The following is a 24,693-nucleotide window of genomic DNA, read 5'->3' as shown; positions in this document are numbered from 1 at the left end:
GGAACCCCTGGCCTTCTCGTCATAGTCCTTACAAGACACAGCAGCCATCTGCAGGATGCCGTGACATTCTAACAATAAACTATTACCCCACCAGCTATTTTACACATTTTACGTCTGGCATATTGGATGTGTTCCTGAAAAAGAAAACACAGAGCTTTGTATTTCAGTTCATCTTCATCAAAATAACAACACCTAACGTGAACATGAATATGCTGTCCAATACTGCCGGAGATCATCTCCCAACTGTGCTCGTGGAAAAGAAAAAACGTGGAAATGGAATAAGTGAACCACATGACAGCAGATAAATACAGTCCTGCAGGGCTGTAATTCAGCTTCACTCAAAAGGCCTCCAGCAGAAAGACGAACGGGGTCCAATCTTTCTTGCTTTCCTCATTCCGAATGTATGAAGACCATAAATCTGAAAATGTGGAAACAAAGTTTTTTTTTTTTTAGTTTTTCCGGCCTTAAGCCTTGTTAGACAAAAGTATCCCCTTAAGAACAAAGACTCATTTAACGGACTTTCAAAATAATTTATTCATGCAGAGAGTGCAACACATTTTGGGAGTAACATTCCTTTTCATGTATAAGTGACAGTTTTACGAAATGTTTAAAATGTTTAGCTGTCACGTTTTGCAGCATTCTAAGCATACAATTCACACTGCTTTAAAGAAGGTGGCTACATGCGTGAGACACAGACCTCGACAAATATAAATGGCGAATATGAGAAATTAAGAGAGAAAGTATCAATAAACACTAATGCTTAAAGAAGCACTTAAATCTATTTATATTTTCCCATTATTTGTCCAATTCTGTATGTACAACCATGTGTATCCAACCCCAATATAAAATGTAATTTTGTCATGCATACTTTTACCTGATAAATGTTTTAGCAAGAAAATGTTCTCACAGGTTTTTCAAGGCTGCTGTTAAGAAAACATACAGCAGATATATAGCAGAAAAAGTATATTAGCAGAGCAATATACTTCTATGCCAATGAGCAAACCTCTGCACTCTTATACAAACCTATAAGCCCTGAGGACTCTATTTTAAAAGTAGAGGCAGAAACAATGCCTTAAAATATGTAGAACACATATACTACAGCAGAATTGTAAGAATAAAATAAAAGCACATACAGTATACTAAAGTATAACTGTAACAATGCAAAAACAGTAGACAAATGCTAAAACACACTTTTAGTGTTTAAATGATAAAATCTCTATCAATCTGTAGATATTAGAAAATATGGTTATGTTCTTTAAGCTGCATGTACTCTAATGCATGCATGCAAAACAATTTCACAATAGTTTAAGACTTGAGAGGAAAATAAATATTGCATTGTCATAAGTGAACGTGCCGAGCCTCTAAAGCTGATCTTTAAGTGGTGATCTTTAAGCCCTCCGTGTGTAAGGAATGTGTGTGTCCTATAGACAGACTATCTGGATTTATGCTGGCTAAGCTTTGCAACTAATGACAACTGCCCTTGTTATAATGCATCAGAGCAGCAACAAGGCACATAGAAAAACTCATTCTTCTGTGGTTGTTTAATGTAAAAAAAAAAAGACTTTAGAAGTTTAATAAATAACTTAAACTGTAGCATAATTAAAACAATTATAACAACCACCGCGCGGGTGTTCAACATTCAGCACATACGGGCGGGCCCTGAGCTTAACGTTGCTTCTGTAACTTTCTCTAAACTGACAGGGCTGGCCGGTGCACGGAAGAAACAGCAGGCAAAAGGGAGCCGCGTTTCGAGACGCCCCAGCAGATGAGTTCAGGGGGATACCGCAATAAGCACATTTTCAGAGACGTTGCAGAATTCATCAGAGGAGCTTCAATTCCTCAGTTAGCTTTCTTTCTTGCCTAAGTTTTACTGATGCCAAAAGTGAAATTAAGAATTTAGAGCTTGGACGTGTCGATTCTTACCATACCTTCAAACAGTAAAATCCCGCTGCGATTAAACAATATCTCTAAATGCTCTAAACGGATGTCAAAATATTCTGAGCACATTTTCTTCTGGTAGTTCTATTTACAAACGCCCTCTGCAGAGACCAGCCCATCATCATCGCTTGCAATCATGTAACGTGAGTAGAAAAGACAATTGCTGAAATAAAGCTTTGGGGGGAGGGAAAGGGCAAAATAATGGTCTCGGTTAACCGTAATTTAAGGTGTAGATATTTTTGAAGAAGATAGTTTGTGAACTCCCAGCGTAGCAGAATTGCACAGCTTCGCGCTTGAAGCCCAGGCGAGAGACTGAGTCACGAAGCCCCAGGATTTCAGAAGAGCTTCGGCTGTAGAGCGGCTGCGCCTTCAGGGAGATCAAAGGCAATGCGCCCGTCAATTCGTCTTGGAAAAACCCGTCACACTTTCTTCTGAAATCTCCTCCACAGCTCTCCCACCTGTCTGCGGACTTGGACTCGCACGCACGCGGCGAAGGCAGACACACCGCTCGATGGCTTCGCCTGGCGGAGAGGAATTTCACAGGGGGGGGGAAAAAATCATTACTACGAACTGAATGAAAGCAGTTTCGTTCCAACTATACCCGTGACGGTTCCCTTCTGACAATCTGGCAAATTTGAAAATGCACTTTTTTTTTTTTGGTCCTTTTAAACCCCTGCTCTGGGCACTGCCTACAAAGCGTTCGGCGGTATCAGGACAGGCTGTGGGTTATCTAGGGAGCGCGGCGCACGGAGCGCTTGTCCGGACACAAAAGAGAAACGCAGTGTCAGCATGACCGTCACCACTAGCGCCTAGCGGGATGGTTTCCAAGTGCACTGTGAGAACAGCACACGCTGTTTGGGTACTAACGTTCCCGTCAGGATGCTGATAAAAAAGCAAAGGTCTGAAACGTTGGGATCATAAATACCTTTGTGCTGCCCACACTTAGATGTAAATACTGCGTGGCTACGAGGGTGTAGAGTACATTAAGGCAGTAACCACATGTAATGCTGTAATATGGGAGTCTGTACAATGAGAAATAAAGTAGAGCAACCTGATTCGACTGATATAAGTGGTGAGATTTAGTAAGGTGAAATCTATAGGTAAATCAGAATGTCTTTTGGATTCTTATAAATTAATAGAAGTATGCACAGAGAAATTTGAAAACTATCCCAACACACTAAAAATGGAGCACAATTCTGACTTCAACATAAAGAACTTTTGTTTTCTAAGCAATCAAACTTGAGGAACCAAACACGACCTACGACAGAGTTCATGACTTATTTATACCGGCTCTGGGAGTGATTTATTACTGAGAGCAGGAGGCACCTCTTTACCCAAAGGGTTGTGGGTGCGTGGAACAAGGCTCCTACCCAGCCCAGCTACTGAAACCGATATCCTGGTTTCTTTCATGGGATCAGTAAGCGACTGTCTGTAAAACGGGCCAGATGGTTCGAATGGCTCCTCTCGTTGGTAACTTGTATGTGATGAATCACCTAATGCATTTTTTCTTTTTTTTTTACTTTCTGCTTCCTCCACTGCAGCAGAAGAGCCCTGATGTGCAGCACCGGTCACTGCGCCCCCAGAACTGAGCTGACTCAGGCCGAGGTGTCTGGAGAGGGACACGGCGTTCAGGCACGAACTGAAAGCATGTTAAACGGCGGGAGGCCTCCTCCTGTGATTTAACATGGGTGCAGAGAGCAGAATCACTCACAAAGAGAACTTACTTATCTGCTGAGCAGCTCCTTTTTCATACAGGATTTGAAGGTAGTGTACCGCTCTACAGTTTTGTACCCCTGCACGGCAGAAGCATGGAAGAGGACAGAGGCCAGTGATGCAGAGTGAAGCCGTGGTGGCACCAGAGACAGGCAGGGAAAGAGGAAAACACAGGATCTCTTTCATTAACTGTGAAGCTGGCAAAGCACAGTGTTCATGTTCGCATTTCTATTGCATTCAAGGGTTAGATTTGGAGCACTCTCCTGCCATAGCACCACCGGGGGCACTTAATTAAGATGATGCAGACACCCAGCAGCACAAATGCAGGGCAGGAAGACAAGAGTGCACAGGAAAAGGTAAGTCAGTGGGGCTCTTTAAGATTTAAAAGAACAGCTGTTGCCTGCATCCAGGTGTGATTCATGAGGTGCAAAGACTATGCAGACTCATTGCTCAAAGAGTCATGTAGCAAACTGCATCTCTCCAGAAATGAAAACCTGTCTGACTTACTATTGTCCTACTTCCCACCTCGCAACCTCCGTTCATCTGGTCTGCTGTCTGTCCCCCAAGGCCTTCTACTGCCTAGGGGTGACAGGGCCTTCTCATGCTGCACCCCAAACCTCAAGGATATCGGAGAGTCACCTGCCACGAGCTCGTTCAAATCTAGGCTTAAATCTATCTTCTTTAGAAGGGCTTTTATTTAAGTGGCTCTGAGTCTGCCTCTTTGCTTTCTTTCTCTCTTCCAAACTCTCCCTGTAACTCATCAGAATCTCTTTTGGATTCTTATAAATGAATAAAGCATGTATTGTATTCCAATGTATTCCAAACCCTCACTGAAATTCATTAGAATCTCTTTTGGATTCTTATAAATTAATTTTGGATTCTAATTAATTAACTGGTTAATTCTGCTACCTCTTCCCATTTTCTTCTGTAAGCTGATTTGAGAAGCCACTTTTATAAACAAAAAGTTTATAATAATCATGCATTCCGAATCTGCAGTATTAGAAGCAGCCTTTCACTTGCAATAATTATCCCCACCACTAGATGGAAGCACGGCACCTTAAACAGGAACCGAGTGTGCAACATGCACAGCTATTCTTCCTCTCAACAACACAACTTAGTCTTTGAGTGCAGAGATACAATTTTCTTAACTTTGGGAAACACTTCAAGTGGGAAGTGCTTAAAACATGATTTGTGGTTTAGTAAACCAGTATTTTTTCTCAGTTTCCTATTCTGTAATTTTACTAAATAAATTTGCATTTGTCAATTTAAACAGGTAACACAGGTGAATTAAGTAAAAGTAAGATTAAAGGTGATGTGCTATATGATGTTAAAAAACTGTGAACTCCAGAGATGACATGGTAAATGTTTAAATTATTATAACTTCCTGATTCATTTTGTGGCTAGGGAAACAAATCAGGTAATCCTGGGTTTGCAATTTAAAAACAAATAGAAATTGTGATCTGAATTACTATAAATTACTGCTGGTTCACTGTGCATTAACACCACGATTGTTTTCACAAGGAAGACCAAAGGAGAAGATGCTCAGCAAGAGGCTGGAGTGGCCTTGAGAGTTTAAACATCACAGTACATCGTGGTTTAAGATAAGGGCCCGGTCAGTGAAGTGGTGCTACTGTTCACACCTTGAATGCATGCTTTGGATTATGGTTTCCATTAAAACCCACTAGAGACGTTCTCAAGCTGTTTACAAGATCATTACCCATCTCTCTCCCATAACACTGTAAAAGCAAGGTAAAACAAATGTACACAACACTGCACCACACATTGTCCATCCCTACCCGAGAACCGCGGTACAGTCTGTCCTTCATGATGCCAATGAACTCCTTGTAGCTCAGCTGGTCGTCACGGTCCACATCGAAGATCTTGAACACTGTGTTCACCAGGTGGTGCGTGAGTTTCAGTCCTGTGGCCACATAAACTGCACGCTTGAACTCATCTGTACGGATCACATTTAGAAAAAAATACGCGGTTTCATTTTTTTCCCGGTCCTAGAAGAAATTTAAAAACTGGAAAGCAGACAAACAACAAACTGCATGTTGTCCATCTGAGAAAGTACTCAGGACAGGTGGTAAACCAAGTTAAATTAAAAAAGAACACATTACAGATTATAAAACACACAACTGTAAGAGCAACAGATTCGAACAAAAGCAAAATACATGCAATAGCCACAAAGAATCTGACTGTGAAAGACTGAAAGAGAAAATTAAAATCAAACCTTGACCGATTGACCGGTTTGCAAAGTTGTACATTTGCATCGCAATTGCAAAATCTTCCAAGTTGTTCAGGAACTGGAAAAATGATCTGAACTCATCAAATGTGATCCCCTACAAAGAAAAAGAAATGAAAAGGGAAAATACATCTTTTAGATTTCTGCGTTCCATCTCTTACCAATTCAAAGGTTTTAAAAAATTCATCACATATAAAAAATACTTTTAAAAGCTTCCAGGTTTTTAAGCCAAACACTTGTTTATACAATGGTATGACTAAACCTCCGCAGGTTAATGCAAGATCTATGCACCACTACAACAAAGAGCAAACAGACACACTTCCTGGCTCAAAGGAAAGCCATATGCTGACAGAATAAAAACTCAGGTTTTTTTTTGTCTTGAAGTGAGTCAAGTAGTCAAGTATTTAAAATCCTCAAAGGTGCTAACAAAGCCAACAATTAACTTTCATCAGAAACAACAGAGAACCACAAACCAGAGGAAGAAGTGGGAACTATGTGGAAGTGCATTTTAAACTGAGACCAGGAGGGTCTTCTTTACACAGAGGGTAGTGGGAATCTGGAAGGAGCTACATAGCCAAGACCCTGGCTTCTTTCAAGACCTCTCTGGATCCTGGGATTGATTAGCTACTTGTAACCAAACAAGCTCGATGGACTGAAGGGCCTTCTCTCGTTTGTTGCCCTTCCTATGTTCTTATGCACTTACAGCACGTGAAAATCTGAAGGTCAGAAGTCAGAGATGAATTTAAGGATTTTCTCCTTCACATTATCCCACCTCTCTTTTCTAAAACAAAACAAAAGTGGTCCCAGGTACTTTCTGTTAAAGGGAGAGAAGCAACACTTGTCCCCTACATGACAAGATTAGGGTTGGATTATTATACCCTGCAGCTCCCAGCCTCCTGGGAAAGCTGAGGATGCTGCTGGAAGAAGTGTTAGTGGGGCCAGCAGGGGGCGCTCATCCTGCAGTCTATGTGGGTCCTAATGCCCTAGTATAGTGATGGGGAGACTACACTGTAAAAAGGCACCGTCCTTCAGAGGAGACTTAAAACTGAGGTCTGACTCTCAGCAGTCATTAAAAATCCCAGGGTATTTCTCGAAAAGAGTAGGGGTATTATCCCGGAGTCCAAATATCCCCCAGGTCTTTACCCACCATGGCCCCTTAATAATCCCCATCTCTGAACTGGCTTCATCACTCCTCCCCACTGAGAGCTGGTGTGTGGGGAGAGTACTGGCGCACATTAGCTGCTATTGCATCATCTAGGTGGGGCTGCACACTGGTGGAGGGGAGTCCCCATTATCTGTAAAGCGCTTTTAGTGTAAGGAGCTAAGAAATCATTATTAACCGTAGGGCTCTACTTTTGAAAGAGAGCTTGGCTTGAATTCTGATTAATAAATTAAGCATTTAATAGTTAAAGCTCAGAAACCTTGGCCCCTGCAACGACATACCAAATACTTCTGTTTTTATTTGTACACTTTTCAAGCAAAAACATAGATAATGATTAGCAGTGCAGTTTCATGGTTAAATATCATATGAATGTAAATGAACTCAAAACCTGTATGAGTCTGAAATCTGAGCATTATATTATCACAGAGTAAGCAGCTGCTGCTGGCTTACAAAATAACCGATTTATGTCTAAATGGCAATAATGCATAAAAGTAGAACAAGATAAATATAGGTACACATTTAAATCTATTTTGAAGAGCTGGTGCTACAGTATTTTTGTTTAGCCTAAAAACACCTCACACATGTTAGAATACACAAACAAAACCCGATATAAAACAAATGCAAGATTTCAAAAGAAACAACTAATCACCAAATTTTACAATAGACTTAAATTAAGATAAAGTCTTCTTACAAGACCTGTCCTGAAGGTAATGGCTCTTTTGATACATACTATCTGACACTGACCCCTTCAATATAAGCAAAACCATGCTAGGGTTTCATCTGAATGGGATGGCAACGCGTTAAAAGAAAAAAACCTAACGAATGATCTAAGGGTAGAAGATAACGCAGACTAATAGTTAAGGTACACAGAAGCTTTTTTTCTGTTCTCTACAAGCCAATCCGTCAACACTGCCGAACTGTAGCCATTTAAAAGGGTCAAATGGTTTGCAGTCTTTTCTAAGGCAGACTAACCTGATACTTGCATAAACACAAACACAGGGGATCTATCCAAAACAACCCATGCCCGAGAGATTACATGTAACACCAGCCCTATTGTTTGTCACTCATGCGTTTGTCCACCACTAAACTCTTTTATTGCCGAGACACCCTGCCGACAGGAGACATTCACTGTCCTACAAATGAGCTAAAGAGTTACACACAATGTTTTGCTATGTTTGGTGCTGAACTCTTTAAAAATATCTCTTAACCCAACCATAAGACCCACTTAATTATCAGCAGTTATCTACCAACAACCTGCTCTTCCGTTAGCAAAAGCCAGCAACTTCTTTGCATGAGAGTCAGTGGAAGGGGAAGAAAATAAACGACACTGTTTTCCAATTGCTCATAGGGGCGCTGCAGTATCCTGCCTTACAGAACAGTGTCTCCTGTGGAAAAGAAGACATTTAACGTTTTTCTTGTAAAAAGACATGATGTAACATTGCATCACGAAGCAGACATTAAACAAAAATACTTCAATTCAGCACCACATGTGATCTAATCCTTGTAACTGGTAGCTCTTGATGAAGATCCCAGACAGAATCTGAGAACAAAACTATATGGAGGTTTATAATTAAGGGATTTTATCATAAATCAACAATACCTTCACACAAGGGAAATAAATATCACAGCTGCAGCAATCGTACAATTAAAACCTTTAACACCGCTATTTTTATACACTTTCTGCAGTCATTAAGACAGCCAATAAAAAAGTCTCAATAGTGCTCTTAAATAGATAAATCAGAACAAACCTTGACAAAAACAGGTTGCTTTCAAGATGCAAATAATCTCTGCACACTACAGCTAGAGCAAGAAAGGGTTTGACAGAATAAGGATGCCTCATTAATGTGAAAAAAGGAAACTGTACCTTTTCATCAGGAATTCTTTGGCGCACATTGTCCAGATAGCTGCTTGTGTTCTCCACATTTGTGTATCTCAACAGAATACGAGCAAAGTCTTCTTCACTAATGGTTGTCATCCCTTTGGAGTACGTGAGGAACTCTATCTCGAGAACCTCTGTCTGTAGATTGTCCATGAATCTGCAACATTGATGAAAACTCACTATGATCCCAAAGCAACAATACGACTATAATTCTTTTTCAGTCGTAGACAGCATTACTGTGATCATTAACTCCTAACCTAAATTTACTCTGCCGTACTTACACATTATAAAAGGAAGTTCTTAACTGAGTTTCGGGAGGGCGACGACAGAAAAGGCCAATTTCACACAGCTATTCTAAATCACAACTATCACTTATTTTTATTAACAATTCTGTTGCATTCATCGCCCCTCCAGCTGATCCCCACCCTTACCGCTGCCTGTAGGGTCACTCGTCTCCCTCAATGGGGATCGGGCCTCCTCAGCCTGTGACCAGTAGGCCTCCCTCACTCACAAGGGTTAAGCCAGAACTTAAAATACTCAAGTACTCAAGTAGAGGAGCACACTGGACTCGTTACAAACAGCACGTTACAAACATCATAAATAACAACAACCCGAACAATAAATTCATAAATATGTTGTGGAGAACAATAAATATGTAGTAGTGAAAAAAACACATGCAAAAAGTGCAGAGGTGCCCTGAGTCTGAGTCCCTGCAGTGAGCTGCCGTTGAGGATGTGCGCTGCAGTGGGATAGAAGCCGTTCTTGAGTCTAGTGCTCCGTGCTTTAACAGTGCGGTACCGCTTGTCAGAGCGCAGGGGGAGAACAGCTTGTGGTATGGTTGGGATCCTGAATGATGGATTGGGCTTCATTGCGACAGTGGATGGTGTGAATCTCACCGACTGATGGTCAATCAGATACTATAATCCTTATTAAACATTCACAAACATCTGGTTCTTGGAAGTGAAGTTTTGTTTATATCTACAACAAAGTTATTTAGTCTTTCTGGTGCTCATACGGATGAGTGTAAAGAACTCTGACAACTTTAAATGCATAAGAATGTGGCTTTTCTATAAAGCCTAACACTTAAAAGTATTAAATCTAAAAAAAAAAATGATTTTATGTTTTTCTGCACTAGCAATATGGGTATAACTGACATTTGAAACACTGCGTTAGTTTTATTTCCTGTTTATTTTAAAAAATAATTCCACTTACAAACTCATATCAACTTTGTTTAAGTTCAACAATGTTGAAAATTGTATACCTGTAAAAATCATCAAAGTTCAGCTCAGCCCTCCCTTTCTTTCCAAAGAAATGCACCAACAGTGTCGTATCTATCATCATGTTCTCTTCGGCACGCTGTAGAAAGAAGAAAACATTTGTTAAAACAAACGCAATGACTGCAAAAAGAAAGGATCAACAAGTCATTGGACTTGCGCATTAAAAGAAGAGATACAGTTACGATCACAGAAGTAACATACAAATGCACTGTGTACTTTTGTTGCAAACATACAAGCACAGACAAAAGACAGGCGAAAAAGAGCAATCCATCAATCACAGGCAAATGAACTTATAAGTATACTTCATGCACATATGCACAAAACATAAAACACACTATGATAAAAGAATTCACCTTTTTCTAGATACAAACTAAATGCTGGTTTGAATAAAATTAAGTCATATTTAAAGACTCAGTTCTGATTGTTTTATGTATTGTGTTTAGACTTCAGGATATGGTTGAAGTGCGACTATCCCAGGAAGAATGTGGCTCATGACCAACTGGGTATAAATAAAATGCTTGTTATATGCTTTCTGTATGTGTTAAAGTCAGGGTTAAAATTCATTCCAGTTCCATATTGTTTTCAGTTCATTTTTACATATGTGGAACTGGAGTTGGATTAAAGAGGAAAGAACGACTGAAAAACTGAAATTGAAACACAGAAAGAGGGTACGTGGATTAGGAGGACTGCGTTGTTTATTTACTAATGGCTTGTAATGCCCACACGTAACACAGTCTCAAGCCTTTCAAGCTACAGAAGGGGCCCTGAAAGGCGCTCCCCAGTCTTGTAGGTTAATAAGTCAACAGTAGCTTTAGAAAAAGGCGAGTAACGAGCTGAGACCGCACGGTCGTGTTCTCCATGCTCACAGCTGCAACAGAGCAACTCATGCCACACTTTTCAGTGCCCAATCACTGCTCTCTCCTAAGTGACCATTGCAACCAAGCATGCTCCTTCTATACCTCTAGTCTAAAGTCCTATTGTGGCAGAGTGTTTAAAATAAAGAAGAGAGACATTGTTGCATTGAGTTCAAACAAAAGGTTAAAGTAATGATACAACTTCAGAAATGGAGGCAAATGTGTAACATATAACACAAACTTAAAACACACATACTTTCAATGGGAATAAACTGTAGTAGGAAATCAGGCAAGCACGGCACAAGAACAAATGAGAAATGATTTGAATTAGTTTTTGTACAATTCAAAGGAAATTCTTTTACATTTTTAAATTATATCTGAGCCTCTCTTTTCCCCAGAATTCCCTAACAAACTTCAAATTCTGCTGAGCTGTCTGCAGTTACAACAGGGACCTAACGTGATTGGAAAAGGGACACCTTGATCATCTGCTGTCAGCTTCCTTTCACTCACCCACCCATCCTGTATCAGTAAGTGACTTATTCCTAGTGGGACTGCGGCAAGCTGGATCCTGTCCCTTTAAGCACAAGGTGTAACACAATAATGCACCCTGGACAGGACACCAGTCCATCACAAGACACAGGACAGGACCACACCCCGGACAGGACACCAGTCCGTCACAGGGCACAGGACAGGACCACACCCTGCACAGGACACCAGGCCAGGGGAAGTTTAGCAATGCCTACCCAGCATGTCTTGGGAAGGAAACTGGAGCACCTGGACAAAGCCAGTGTGGGTGGATATAGAGGCAACATGCAAAAGCCACACAGAACACAACTCACAGCCCACAGTCGAACCCTGGACCCAGGAAACATAATGTTTGCAGTGCTAATCTCCCCACCTTGACACCTTAGCTTCATTTAACTGTATCAGAGAAGATCTTCTTTGTGTTGAGGACTAAACTGAGATCTTTCCTTACCGCCTAGACTCCCCTCAATTATAAATTTTAAATAATTTAAATCTTGTAACAAATATGATTTCTGCATCAAGTACTCACAAACTGGTATGCCGTCAGACAACTGCACCAAAATGGCAGCCTTTAAAATTTTTAGCAATTTGTAAAATATTCCTAAAACATGAGGGATGCTTTTCCCCGTTCTCCTCATCGGGGCTCAGAGATGGCTTAAAAAGCAGCATTTACAGCTCAAAATAAACACTGAGAACAGGAAGACGTCTAAACTACTGTTTTCAATACTGTTTCAAAAATTCAATAAGACAACAAATAAAACAGGTCGCATTCAAAACCGTATGGGGAAGAGGACGACACTGGGATGAACATCAATGAGGGGATTAAATGAAGAGGTGAAAGAAAACACTCCTTTACAAGGATCTGATATTTAAACATGACCAGACCTCTGCAAGGTCTGAAAAGAGGACTTGGCTTGTGCTTCGCCTCAGAATGTCCCAGTAGCTCCTAGGGGCACAATCTTGAGCATCTTTTTTAAGAACCTGCAGAGGTTGTGAAAAGCATAGCAATTAGTAGAAAACATTTTACTGATCCTGTTTGAGGATTAAATAACTAAGGAATTCTAAAACAGAAACCATTTAATACCAATCTCACAAGAATCACTTAATCTCAATCTCACAAGAACCATTTAATCTCAATGCTCAGCAGGTAGGGGCCTTCTTCTTTTTAATCTGGAGGAGGAAATTTAGGCAGCAAGGAAGATGTTTTTCAAAAGAAACAGAAGGAACTGCATTGTTGCGCCTGAATTTCATCAAAACAACAAAGCAGGAGAGTGAGAGTGCCACTACTTTCAACTGCGCTAGCGACAATTTGTTATGCAAAATTAGTCCCTAGTTTGTTTTGAGTGAAGAGGTGACTCTGAGGACATAATACAGAAAACCTTCCTGATTTTAACATTACTCCTAACTTACAGTATGTATCTATTGGATTTTTTCATGGCCACTACAGGCTACAATTCACAAATTCAGGAAATTTCCTGAGTGAGATCTTTTCCAAACTTTAGTTGGGACATCCCAGTTTTAGGTAGGAAATCGTGCATTAACTGTATCTCTTAACAACTGATCTGAGTCTATATCCAAGGAAAACCACTGCAACAAACTCTTAGCTACGCATGAAACCCAGAGGAAGTCAAATTTTAACTGTGATTGTTAAGTATTTCAATTATGGCTCGTATAAAACAAGACTCAAGAGTGACAAAGAAATAAAAAGGGGTTTTAATTCTATTCTACCCCACCCAGTCTGAATTTCAATAATACCATTTACAAACGTACACTAGCTAGTACAGCACACAGACACAATGGCCTATACAGGCATGTGCTGTTTGTGGGTGGGTATGGCAAAAACCTTTACTGGTTTCTATTTTCTTATTTGCATGCTTTAAATCCCCATCACTGGCATACTGACGAAATCTGAATAAGGTTTTTTGCTTGGATCTGTAAAATGTCTCTCTCACATTGAATTGCATACTCCTCTTCCTCTAGCTCCAGACAACAAAATAGTGCTATTGAGATCTTACTGTACTACTTGTTCTGGAACCCTGATACCCGTCCTAAATGTCGGGAAAGCGCATGTAGGAGACATGTGAGGCAGGAAAATGCAATCTGTAATATCAATTTTTTCGTGACGACTGAACTCTAGATGTAACATAGTGCTGGAAGTTGGGAGGTTTCTGTAATACAGCCGTAATTTAGTACGGTGATTTTATAAGCAGTGGTCTTTCCTTCTTTAAGTGAAGGTCATTACAAAAACAAATAACGTGATCTGCATAGTTAAATCCAAACACCCCTGCCATGTTCCGCAGCACCGCGCTGGATAAAACGGAATCAAAAACACTATTAGTCATGAGGCTCCGGACTGAGTAATCCAGCTTTCTAGATTCGCCATCGATGACTCACTGCAAGGCGCAGGGCTCTGCTTCCTCTGAAATCCCCAGCTGTCAGAGAAGGGATCACAAGGCACAATCCCTAGAGCATGGGACAGCCCCCGAAACACTGAACAAATAATAACAGCGGGGGAAGAGCCCAGTCCAGAAGTGGCCATTCCGCTGCGAGTTACTGGTGCTGCCCTGTTTGTGTCGGGTCTGCAAAGTGCACGGGTGCTTTCATGTTTAAACAGTACACCCCAGAGAGAAAACATCGCTGGCAGCCAAGACACGAACTGCAGTACAGCAGTCCCCCGTACACATGTTTTTATGTGTGTTCCTTGCTTCGTTTCACAATATTTTTTCTTACTTTTTTATCTTTCATGCCTAAAGGGAAAAATGAAAGCTGACACACCTGATAAAACACTGTTCTTCCTAAGCACTTCATAATTTTCAGAAGAGACAGATTTATGACATGATCCTACAGCTAATTAAGGGAATATCCTTTAATGCGCAGTGATATTCCTATCTAGTATCATAAAAGCTATACATTTCTAATTATAATATATGGGGAAAAGCCCAACCACAATTTTAAAGGGGAACTCTTAACATGTAGGCATGAAAAGATTTTATGCCTGTTCTCATCTTGGGTTAGTTTCTTTTTTGGGGGGGTGGGGGGGGGTGATAAAAATGAAAACCATTTGAAACAGGGCTTGTGAATCAAAACAGCCTTAGAAAACTCTAAAAGCCCTGACTTCAATATTCCATATCAGTTGTAATAAAGCACGTTCCTAAAGTTTAATGGTATATATGGCTCATGGGTCAAAATACTACAAAAGGGGACTGAAGCCAAAATACCACTCCCCAAGAAACTGTATAAGTGAAGCATGGGGGCCTGTCCACGTTTCTCTGATTTCACAGAAGAGGGCCTCTCAAGTTTAATTTAGGTAATATGCCTCAATGAACTCCATTTGACAGCAGGCAGGTAACATAAATCAACTGTTTTATTGTGAGAACTGTCCTTTGCAGACAATGCCCTAAAATCTCCAGCTATGTCTGACTGCATCTCCACTGTGTCTGAAGTATTCTTCATTTTTGGAAATGAAGCGCGCATGAGGGCTTTTGAGTTATTTGAAACCTCGCTTTAACTTAATTTAAACACTGCAGGAGAAGACACAATTACCTCATGTTTGTCAAAGCAAGCTTTATGTGTGCTTTATGATTCATCCAAACCCCGAAAGCTCCTCCTTACCAAAGAAAAAAGCAATAATACGTCCATCTATCTATCCATCTACTGTCCATCCATTATAACCAGGAGCCTATCCTGGAAACAGAGGGGACAAGACAGGACACACCCTGGACAGGACACCGGTCCATCACAGGACACAAGATGGGACCACACCCTGGACAGGACACCGGTCCATCACAGGACACAAGACAGGACACACCCTGGACAGGACACCAGTCCATCACAGAGCACAGGATCCACATGCACAAGGGCACATCATTTATCAATATAAACCTGACCAGCATGTCCTTGAGAAGTCTGTGAGAAGTGGAAGGAAACAGAGGCGGCCTGAGAAAACCCACGCAAACAAGGAGAGAAGACACACAAGCTACACAGAAGGCACCCTGGTCCGGACTCAGACTCAGAGCCGAAGAGCTGTGAGGCACCTTGCTGTCTTTGTGCATAAAAATGTTTCAAAAGGGTAGAAAAATAATTTCTTCTCCAGATTCCTAGTTAACTATTGCTTTACGTTCTTGGCTTTTAATTAGTTTAATGAAATGTTATCAAGTGGATTTGGATTTCTATCCAGCTGTGGCCTGTGCTACTCAGGTAAGCTGTGAGGCGTGACTACAAATAAATACTTAAGACTTCCACTACCTTGTCAAACTCGTTGGGCAATAGCAGATTAAGAAACTTTGGTTAAATAAGGACTTGGAAGATCTCCTACATTTATAATCCACACAAAATCCAGTTTTGCTCAGGAGAGTCAGCTTTCCAATGGGACTACCTTTCTTAGGGGACCACATCTTACACCTTCCAGCTGTATACATAAGTACAATATATACACATCTTAAATGTGCAACAAAATGTTGAAAATAGTAAAAACCATACTCCACAAGCTGTCAGGCATGACACTTTCACTGTATTTTTAAAAACTATGATAAATTTACACAGACACTTTGGCCACACATGGGATAAAGATTTTGCTGGGTTTCGTTCATTCAAGAACACATTTTTTTCTGCTATGGTTTGAGGCCACCAGTATTTCAGCAATGAAAAATCTGCCTCAACAACCTGATGCAGCGCCTTGAGATTAAGTGCTAATTGTGACCATAATAAAAAAACAGATAAATAATAAAAAATAATAAATAAAAACAGATAATAATAAAAAACAGATATACATAGCAGAGCTGACAAAATTAAAAAATCAACTGTATTCCATACAAGTTGTGTAACTTCTTTCAGGGGAAACATTTTAAAACCTTTAAGAATTATTTTAATAAGCCTGACAAGGATCAATCTGCGTCACTCTGGCCCACAAGCTGACATTCAAAAACAAAATCGCTAAATCTGGACCTGGGGAGAAAACACCCAAACCTACAAGGTGATTCAAAAGGCACTGGAACGAGTAAGGAGCCGCGAGTAGCAGGGAACCAGAAAAGGCAGGGAAGGGTTTCTCAACACCGTGGGGAAGAGAGCCATCGCAGCAGTAGCTGCAGAGCAGCTGCAGCCAGGCCAGAACAGCACCCACTAGTCACAAAGCGGCAGCCAAACCAGAGTCTCCTCAGCTTGCCTGGAGAAGATGCTGGCGTCATTTTCAAAGAGCAGCTGTACTGTCTTTGATGCGCCCTCAGCGACCCTCAACCCTCAGGTGAAGTCACAGTGAGTTTTGAATCACCCTACACATTGCTCGGAAAGAGTCGCTTAAGCTTAAACAAAGCTTGATACCCCCCACCCCTCCATTACAGTACAAACAAATTACAGTCCTTATAAAAATGAGCATCTTAAGAAACATTTGCACTCAGTAATGGATAAATACCATGCTGGCGGGATACATACGCTGCTGACAGGAGCATACTGATATCCATAAAGTTGCAAATTCTTACACACAGAAAAAGGAGGATGCAGAGTCAGATTTCAGAGAGCAGCATGCAATAAAAGGAAGAAGAACAACAGAACATGTTAGGACACGCAAGGCAGTCGTTAAACAGGCACAGTATTAACACACACTCTTTGCCTTAAGCCTTAAATGCAAACATATTCATTCTCATCATGTTTGAGTTGCTGCAAGTTATCAAAGATTCTGATGGGAAAGTTAGCCATTGAGGTGCAGTAAAATAACTGTATCCAAATAAAAAGAGGTCACAATTTCCCTTTGCGAAGTACAGATTGGGGGCTTCTGTCAGTTCATTATCTCTTTCTGGTCAGCTTTACTGTCTTTGCTTTTATAGTTTTACTCCAGTTTCTGCGTCTTTTCCATCTAAAGAAATATGTTTTTAGCAATGTGACTTCCACAGAAACGTGGTGCATTTTAAGCTCATCTGCATCAATCTTAATCATTAATAATAAGTAAACACAGAATACTTCAGTAAGTCATTTGAAAATGATTTATGTTGGGGAAATAAATCCCACACCATCAGTTAAAAAGCAGATGCAGTAATCATTACTGGACTGTGTGTGAATAAAACAGAAGCTACTCATAACCGTAGCTAATCTTGTCATAATCAAGGTCATCTCACTGGAGAAAGATTAGTTTTCAGTGACTTTATATCAATCAGAAAATAAGGAACTGAAAACTTTGTTTGAGACTCCAAATAAGTAGCATTCAATACGCTGCATATAACACAGACAGACACAATCCTCTTCACAAGGGAAAGACAGATCTCCTTTCAACACAGACAAAAGGAAAACATGAACAATAAGTGCTGTCAGAATTTTAATTGTTTTATTTGTCTTAATGTTGTCTTATAAGTTGAAGTCTTGAATTTTATAATATAAAAAAACTTAAGATTCGATTTTGGATATTCAAATATCAAATTTATACTTAAATATAAGGTTTTGTTCTCTGTCCACAGCAAAGACAGGTTTTCCAGTAGAAAGTGCTGAGATTGACTGGACTCTGAACTCCAAGTTTGGTCACAGGCATGACTCTCCTCAGCAGCTGGTGTTTACGTGCACATGGATGTGTATAAACATTTTTTTGTTCATTTGCTAGTTAAGTACGCAAACCTTACATTTTGGCTTAAGTTGTAGCAGATAAACGTTCCATTAATGTATATATTACACCCATCACAACCCCTTACCTCATAAACATGGAATTTTGTAAGATCTGAGACAGAAATCTTTAGCAACTTCAAATTAAGTCAAATATCCAACTCTATAATATCATTTCCTATGTACTTAATGTCATGAAAAATTAATCATAGCCTGTAATGTGCATTTCTTGATATATATTTACTTTGTTATAACTTTACATTTCTTCATCCTTAATATAAGCATATAATTTGTTTGGACTTACCATTGATAAAAAAGTACAAAGAATCACCTATTTGTTACCAGTCAGTGTTTATAAATGTTTATAAATAGCATATACTGCTTGAGGTGTGCAGATGCACACACAAATGTTTTTTTTATAAATTAAAGTAGACCAGGCTTCTATCATTTTAACATTAAGAACAATATCTAACTTTGTTTCCTAAGTGAAATCCTTCCTTCAATTGAAATAGAATTGATATTTAATCTCAGTTGTGACAAGAATATACTCTGAAATGTTTGGAATGCCAAAGATATATACTGAGGTTGTTTTTCTTTTAAATCTATTGTGCCGAATTTCTCCTTCTGAAACTAAAGCCAGGGTGGAGTGGTGGCTCTGTAGCTAAGGATCTGTGCCTATGGCCGGAAGGTTACCAGTTCAAATCCCATGGCTGCCAAAGGAATCCTACTCCATTGGGCCCCTGAGCAAGGCCCTTAACCCCAGCTGCTCCAGGGATGCTGTACAATGGCTGGCCCTGTGCTCTGACCCCCAGCTTCTCTCCCTGTCTGTGTCTCATGGAGAGCAAGCTGGGGTATACAAAAAGACAAATTTCTAATGCAAGAAATTGTATGTGGCTAATAAAGTGATCTTATCTTATCTCTAAAGCCGGCGTCACACTACAGGACTCGACACGACTTCTAGTCAGAGAGCATGTCAAATTTAACGACTGCAGTTGCCGAATGTCGCTGCCTTTTCTGTCCTAGAGGGTGTCAAACTATACGACTAGGAATCGCAGGGGGTGACTAATCACACGATTCCCTCATGACTTTTCATCACGGTTCCGAATCTCGTATGGCGCTGCGAAAAAGTACCGCGAGGTTGCCTCATCTTGGCAGCCAATCAATATGGAGCACACCGGAATAAGAGGAGGAGCACTGCACGAAAGTAGAGAAACGACGAACGCGAAACATCGAGCAGACATCTGTGCTGGCTCCCGAGTTCGACGAGCCGCTCCATTCCCACAGTCCAAGATACTCGCTTTCCTCCTTTCCTTGCGGCCGCACTGTACTTCCGGGTGAGCGCTCACGGGCTGTGATCGTCGCAGACACGAGAGCCCACCCCTACGACTTGCGACTCTGTTTGATATTATCGCAGCGAGTCACCGAGAGGCGTAGGGGCTGTGAAGAGCGCTATAACTGAGTCGCTGGGGGTGTCACACTACACAACTGATGGTAATGGGGGTGCACTGCGACTCAGTTATAGTGCTCTTAATAGCCCCTACGACTCCCTCCAATTCGCTGTGATTTTCTTACAATTATGTAAATGAAGGCAAGGACTGAAAATCCTAGGAAAAGTTGTGTAGTGTGATGCCGGCTTTACGGAAACCCTAGCATAGACCCACCTTCCTTAGCTCTTCAAATCCTCGTGCTAAACTTTCCTTCCCACTGCTTTTAGGAAGGAAAATCAGGAGACCGGAGCTTCGAATCACTTGTACACGTCCATTGGATGTTTTACGTATTCTGAATTTGTACATGGACAATAAAGCAGATTGGGTTTAACGTAACCCAGCTGGGCACTTATGAGGCTTTAGAAGGAGATGACTCTTAGACCAAGGTTGGCAAACCCTGACAGTGTCTCATTCGCTCACTGTCACAAAGAGTACACAGTCTCCACACGGCGAAGTTACCTTTAAAAGATACTAAGATAAAGGCTAACTCTCGGGGTGTGGACGTGCTGAAGGAGCAGATGGAACAGTCCTGAGCCAATATCAGATAGAAGATCAAAGCAAATTAAGTTACTAATTATTTAATGGGCTGGAAGATTAGCTAAAGCCAAGGATGTCTTTTCTCCAAATTCAGCAGGAGGTCTAGTTTTTGGCCTCCTGGGTAGAAATTCCCCTATTTAGTGTGACGAGGAGCAGAGCTGAGCGCTGAAAGCAAGGAACGTGATGAATGTGCTGTGCTTGATAACAGTAGGAGAGGCAAGCCTTTCAGTTTCTTCTCAGGTTCTCAGCTTCCCCCTGTCCTAATCGGAGAGGCCATATGCCGCAATACCAAGTGTACTGAATTAACAAGGCAAAGTCATAAAGTGCTACATTTTGTGCCGGAAGAGAATAATTTCTGTGGCTCTCCCAGCAGAGCAAAAGCCTAAACTGCCAGTCCCTCACAGTTCTCCTGCACACTAGAGCCACCTGAGCAGCCACTAGGAGGTGACTGTAAGTGTCCTTACCAGCAGGGCAGATTCCTCCTGCACTAGACACACTCGCTAGGAGGTGACTGTGAGCGTCCTTACCAGCAGGGCAGATTTCTCAGCATCACCTCTGCGCTCCTTCTTCTCATTTTTCTTGCGAAATATTTCCTGTAGCTGCGTGAGACAGAAGTCGCTCATATCACCATTCATGCAAAGTGCTGCAGAACACATTTAAAATCTACCTCAAGATCAAACCATGCCTGGCGTGCTCTTTCCCGCTTGAACTACAAAGAATTATCCCGAGAGAGCTGTGATGAGGGAAAGGGCTCATCACACACACAGAGAGAAACAATGATTCCTTTTGAAGAAATGAGGATTATCAGCACTTTCAAGGCCCCCGAAGTTAGTGATCCTCTGAAACACAGGCCGATGCGCCGGGGAATGTCAAGAGCAATTGTCATATTGACAATATTGACAATTATGAAAGCCAAACTATACAGAAAAAAAGGAACAGGTTATAGGTTTATTCCATGCTGAAAAAAAGAAGAAAGAGAACACAACGTTTCGGCCGTGGAGCCTTCTTCAGGTGTGAGCACCTGAAGGCTCCAGTGCCGAAACGTTGTGTTCTCTTTCTTCTTTTTTTCAGCATGGAATAAACCTATTACTTGTTCCTTTGCAGCCTACGCATGCTGACGCAGCTGTCCACCTGAACTATACAGAAAAAAGTTTCCTGTTCCTGGGTTAATGTACCATCACCAAAAGAAACTTAGAAACACCCATTGAAAATGAATTACAAGCACACTTCTACACTAGGTGCAACACTTCTATCAAAATAATTAGTAGAGAACCTAAAGGTTCATTTTTCACTTTACCAATCACTGAATACGATTTTTGTTTTTGATAAGGTAAATATTTGCCCACTGGTATGTAAAATGTATGTATGGTTGTTTATCGTCCCTCTAAAAAACTAAAAGCAATAATGTGAATTTAGCAATCCAGCAGTGACAGCACAATAGTTAACACGTTCATAGCAAGCAGATTCAGGAACAAGAATTAAAAAATTAAAGAAAAAGGGTTTGAGATGTTCTGAGATCTTAGGCTAACACCGAAAGAATGATCTTTCAGCAAATAGGAATGCGAGTGGCGTATGTCAAGGAACAACACAGAGCTGTTCCAAGATGCAGAGTCTCTCTGCTGCCCAGGCACTTGGTACGATCAGAACATTCAAACGTCAGAAAATAAAAGCTGACCTTTTAAAAAGGTACTACTGTGTTACTAAACAAAAAGGCCAACTTCCAAGCCTGAAATGGCTGACATATCCAATCAGATAGGATATACCATGGTGTCAAAGGGAAAAGTTGCAGTTTTGCATCATAGAAACAACATTAAAGTAGCATTTACAATTAAATTTACAATTAAATGAAAGTCAAGGATATCTGACATGTTTACATGTTACATGTTTTTTCACTGGAAAGCTATTCACAATTTTAGATTTCAGTTATCCTTACTAAGATAAGATTGGTGAGAAGCAATTGCAAAGTGCTATACTGACTCACTTAAATCTATTTAACCAAAGGTTATGTGAAAACATAAAAAAACAGGCAACAAAACAAAGAAAAACGCTGAAACTAGCAAAGTACTTAAAAGACACAATTCTTTTCAACAAATGCAGAAGAGAATGAACACATAGTGTGAAAACATCTGTCCATGTCGAAATCACAGAACTGACCTTTATTCAGATTAATATAATTTGTTCCATATACTGACTTATTTTCTTCCTTGACATTCAATCTGAATGAGATAATTTGCCCCAAAATACAAATTCTTATTAGATCCAAACAGTTAACAAGTTTTAGTCCATTTCTAGAATATTATGCATGGCTAGAAGACAATTTTAATCATTTTAATTTGGCTTGCCAGTTATGATTTGGACAAATACTCGCAAGCTGTAGGCATTGTTCAAGGACCCCAAACCACATTAATGCAATGGGAAATTCTCAGGTTTATCACACAGTATAATTTCCAATTAGATGAAAGAGGACTAGTTAAAAACAAGTTATCACCAAGTACTACCCCGTATTAATTAAAATTAAAATAGCATACATACCACTAAAAACTCCTTTTTATCCACCATCTGATTCCCATCAGCATCAAACATATTGAAAGCTATTTTAAAACCCGCGTGAGGCTCTGAAAGAGTAAAAAAATGCACGTGAGCAGAAAAAATCTGGGCAGAACAGGAGCAACTTCAACAAACTGACCCAATAGAATAATCTAGGATTTTATTTTTCCAGGAGCAGGAGAGCAGGCAAATCATCAAATGGTACTTAAAAATATTTTAACTTTAGTTTCACAGCCAGTCTCTTGTAGACTTTGACTTTCTACTTTGTACTTTTTAATTTGAGCATTAAAATAATATATTTACATAAATATTTCAGATAAACATTAACACAAGAACCATAGGATCATGGGTTAAACACTTATGAATACAAATAGTTTCTGGTCTTTGCAATAATAGGACTACAGAAGATGAAAAAATATCATCAGAATTTCAACTGTTGTTTTTGGAAAAAAAAGAGAAATAATATAATTGAAATTCTGATCCTGGGACTGTTTTATTAAACTGATTTTCAAACTTAAGACTACAAAGTTGTCAGCATGTTATACATGAAACTTCACAACATCACAAAGCTTTGCAGGTTATATATATGAAACATGAAAATTTTTATAGAAGATTTTACAGATACTCACTTGTCAAGATGCAAAGAAGAAACAGATATTCAGTGTAAGCAATGATACCTAAAACAACAATCAAATGGTTTTCCAATCAGTGCAAATTTCTCCATAATATCTTTCTCTTTTATTTTACACAATATGCACACAAAAACATATAGTGGTGTTTAGATTTAGACTTAAAAGGGAGACACTGAAATGCTTTTATCCAGCAATACTCTGATGCAATGCTTAAAATACTTTTCAAAGCTTTTGATTGACTACTTTCTTCAGATAGATAAAATCCTCTTAATGGTGGTTAGGTGTTCTCTTCACACAAATGGAGGCTTAACATAAGTGACCGTACGCAGACACAAACCCAAACAAAACTGAGCAGCCCTGTGGGTCCTGTGGTACCCCTCCTGTTCCGATAATGAGGTGTAAGACATTCTTTAGCCATCTGTCACCGATTTGGAGTTCATTATTTAGGACTTGGTTTTTCTTTGTTTGATACAACTCCCTTTGTTGCGGGACAAAGGAAAAGGAAGAGCAACTGTCAGAGAACATTTCTGTAGACTCAGGAGATGCTGTACGGGGCAGACCCTCAAAGCATTCTGTCCTCTTTGTTTGCAGTGGAAGACAGTGACCGGGGCAGAGATAGTTCTGGGTGGCTGCTCTGAGTGTTATGGGAGAAAGGTTCTGGAATGGTTATGGCTCTGTAAAGAAACAAACAGGAATGACTGTGAAATCTCTCCTGGCCATACTAATAGCTAACAGATTGTATTTTGCATCTGTTGTGAGATAACTGGGAACTGTCACTTATTTCTCACTCTTTCCCTGTTGTACACAAGTGTTACCAAACATTACTGTTATTTTACCCCCACATTCCTTTTGATTCAATAATATTGATCCATATCAATAAGGTGTTCAGAAGATTTGTCTGAAGCATTCAGCTTCATTGAAGCAAAAGTTTTTTCTTCCATGAGTAAAGAAATTCTCTATGAATCACCTATCTAAAGACGGAAAGCCACTCTCAGTATAACTACAATTTATTCACGCAAGCTTCCATAAAGCCAGATTTATGCTTCCGGACAGCCAACTGTAAAAAATAACGGTTCACGTTTTTGCCTGTTACAAGTTTGTTTTTACCAAGATAAAAAATCTCAACAACGAGGAAAATGTTTCTTTTAGAATTATTTTAGCAAGGAAAAGGGGAAGTTGAAGAACTCAAAAGGATTTGAAAGATTCCAAGTATTCTTCATAAGTCACAAAACTTCATCGTTGAGAGGATAAAAATCATTTCTGAGCAATGTCTCCTATAATACCTAAGACTGATACAAACGTTATTAAATTATAC

The 24,693-nt window shown here is 40.1% G+C and overlaps 1 protein-coding gene across 4 annotated transcripts in view; it reads right to left on the bottom strand.

Moving 5' to 3' along the window:
- Positions 1-506: 506 nt before the first annotated feature.
- The window catches only part of micu3a (mitochondrial calcium uptake 3a), a 38,587-nt gene continuing 14,400 nt past the window's right edge, over positions 507-24,693 (bottom strand). The window contains exons 5-16 of one of the 4 annotated variants that reach the window (XM_088920007.1): positions 23,376-23,423; positions 22,732-22,814; positions 20,727-20,798; positions 17,021-17,062; positions 12,479-12,574; positions 11,174-11,188; positions 10,199-10,293; positions 8,923-9,094; positions 5,885-5,993; positions 5,448-5,605; positions 3,663-3,731; positions 507-2,459 (exon numbers count right to left, since the gene is read on the bottom strand). In XM_088920007.1, the coding sequence (XP_088776133.1) occupies positions 3,663-3,731; positions 5,448-5,605; positions 5,885-5,993; positions 8,923-9,094; positions 10,199-10,293; positions 11,174-11,188; positions 12,479-12,574; positions 17,021-17,062; positions 20,727-20,798; positions 22,732-22,814; positions 23,376-23,423 (959 nt within the window). In that variant the 3' untranslated portion in view covers positions 507-2,459. The remainder of the gene's footprint in view (positions 2,460-3,662; positions 3,732-5,447; positions 5,606-5,884; positions 5,994-8,922; positions 9,095-10,198; positions 10,294-11,173; positions 11,189-12,478; positions 12,575-17,020; positions 17,063-20,726; positions 20,799-22,731; positions 22,815-23,375; positions 23,424-24,693) is intronic. The other 3 variants (XM_088920016.1, XM_088920024.1, XM_088920028.1) reach the window with 3 other exon arrangements.

Source organism: Atractosteus spatula, chromosome 1, assembly GCF_055471065.1.
Source record: "Atractosteus spatula isolate fAtrSpa1 chromosome 1, fAtrSpa1.hap1, whole genome shotgun sequence".
NCBI lineage: Eukaryota > Metazoa > Chordata > Actinopteri > Semionotiformes > Lepisosteidae > Atractosteus > Atractosteus spatula.
Note: the sequence above shows the minus strand (reverse complement) of the source record. Positions and strands in the feature narration are given on the sequence as shown.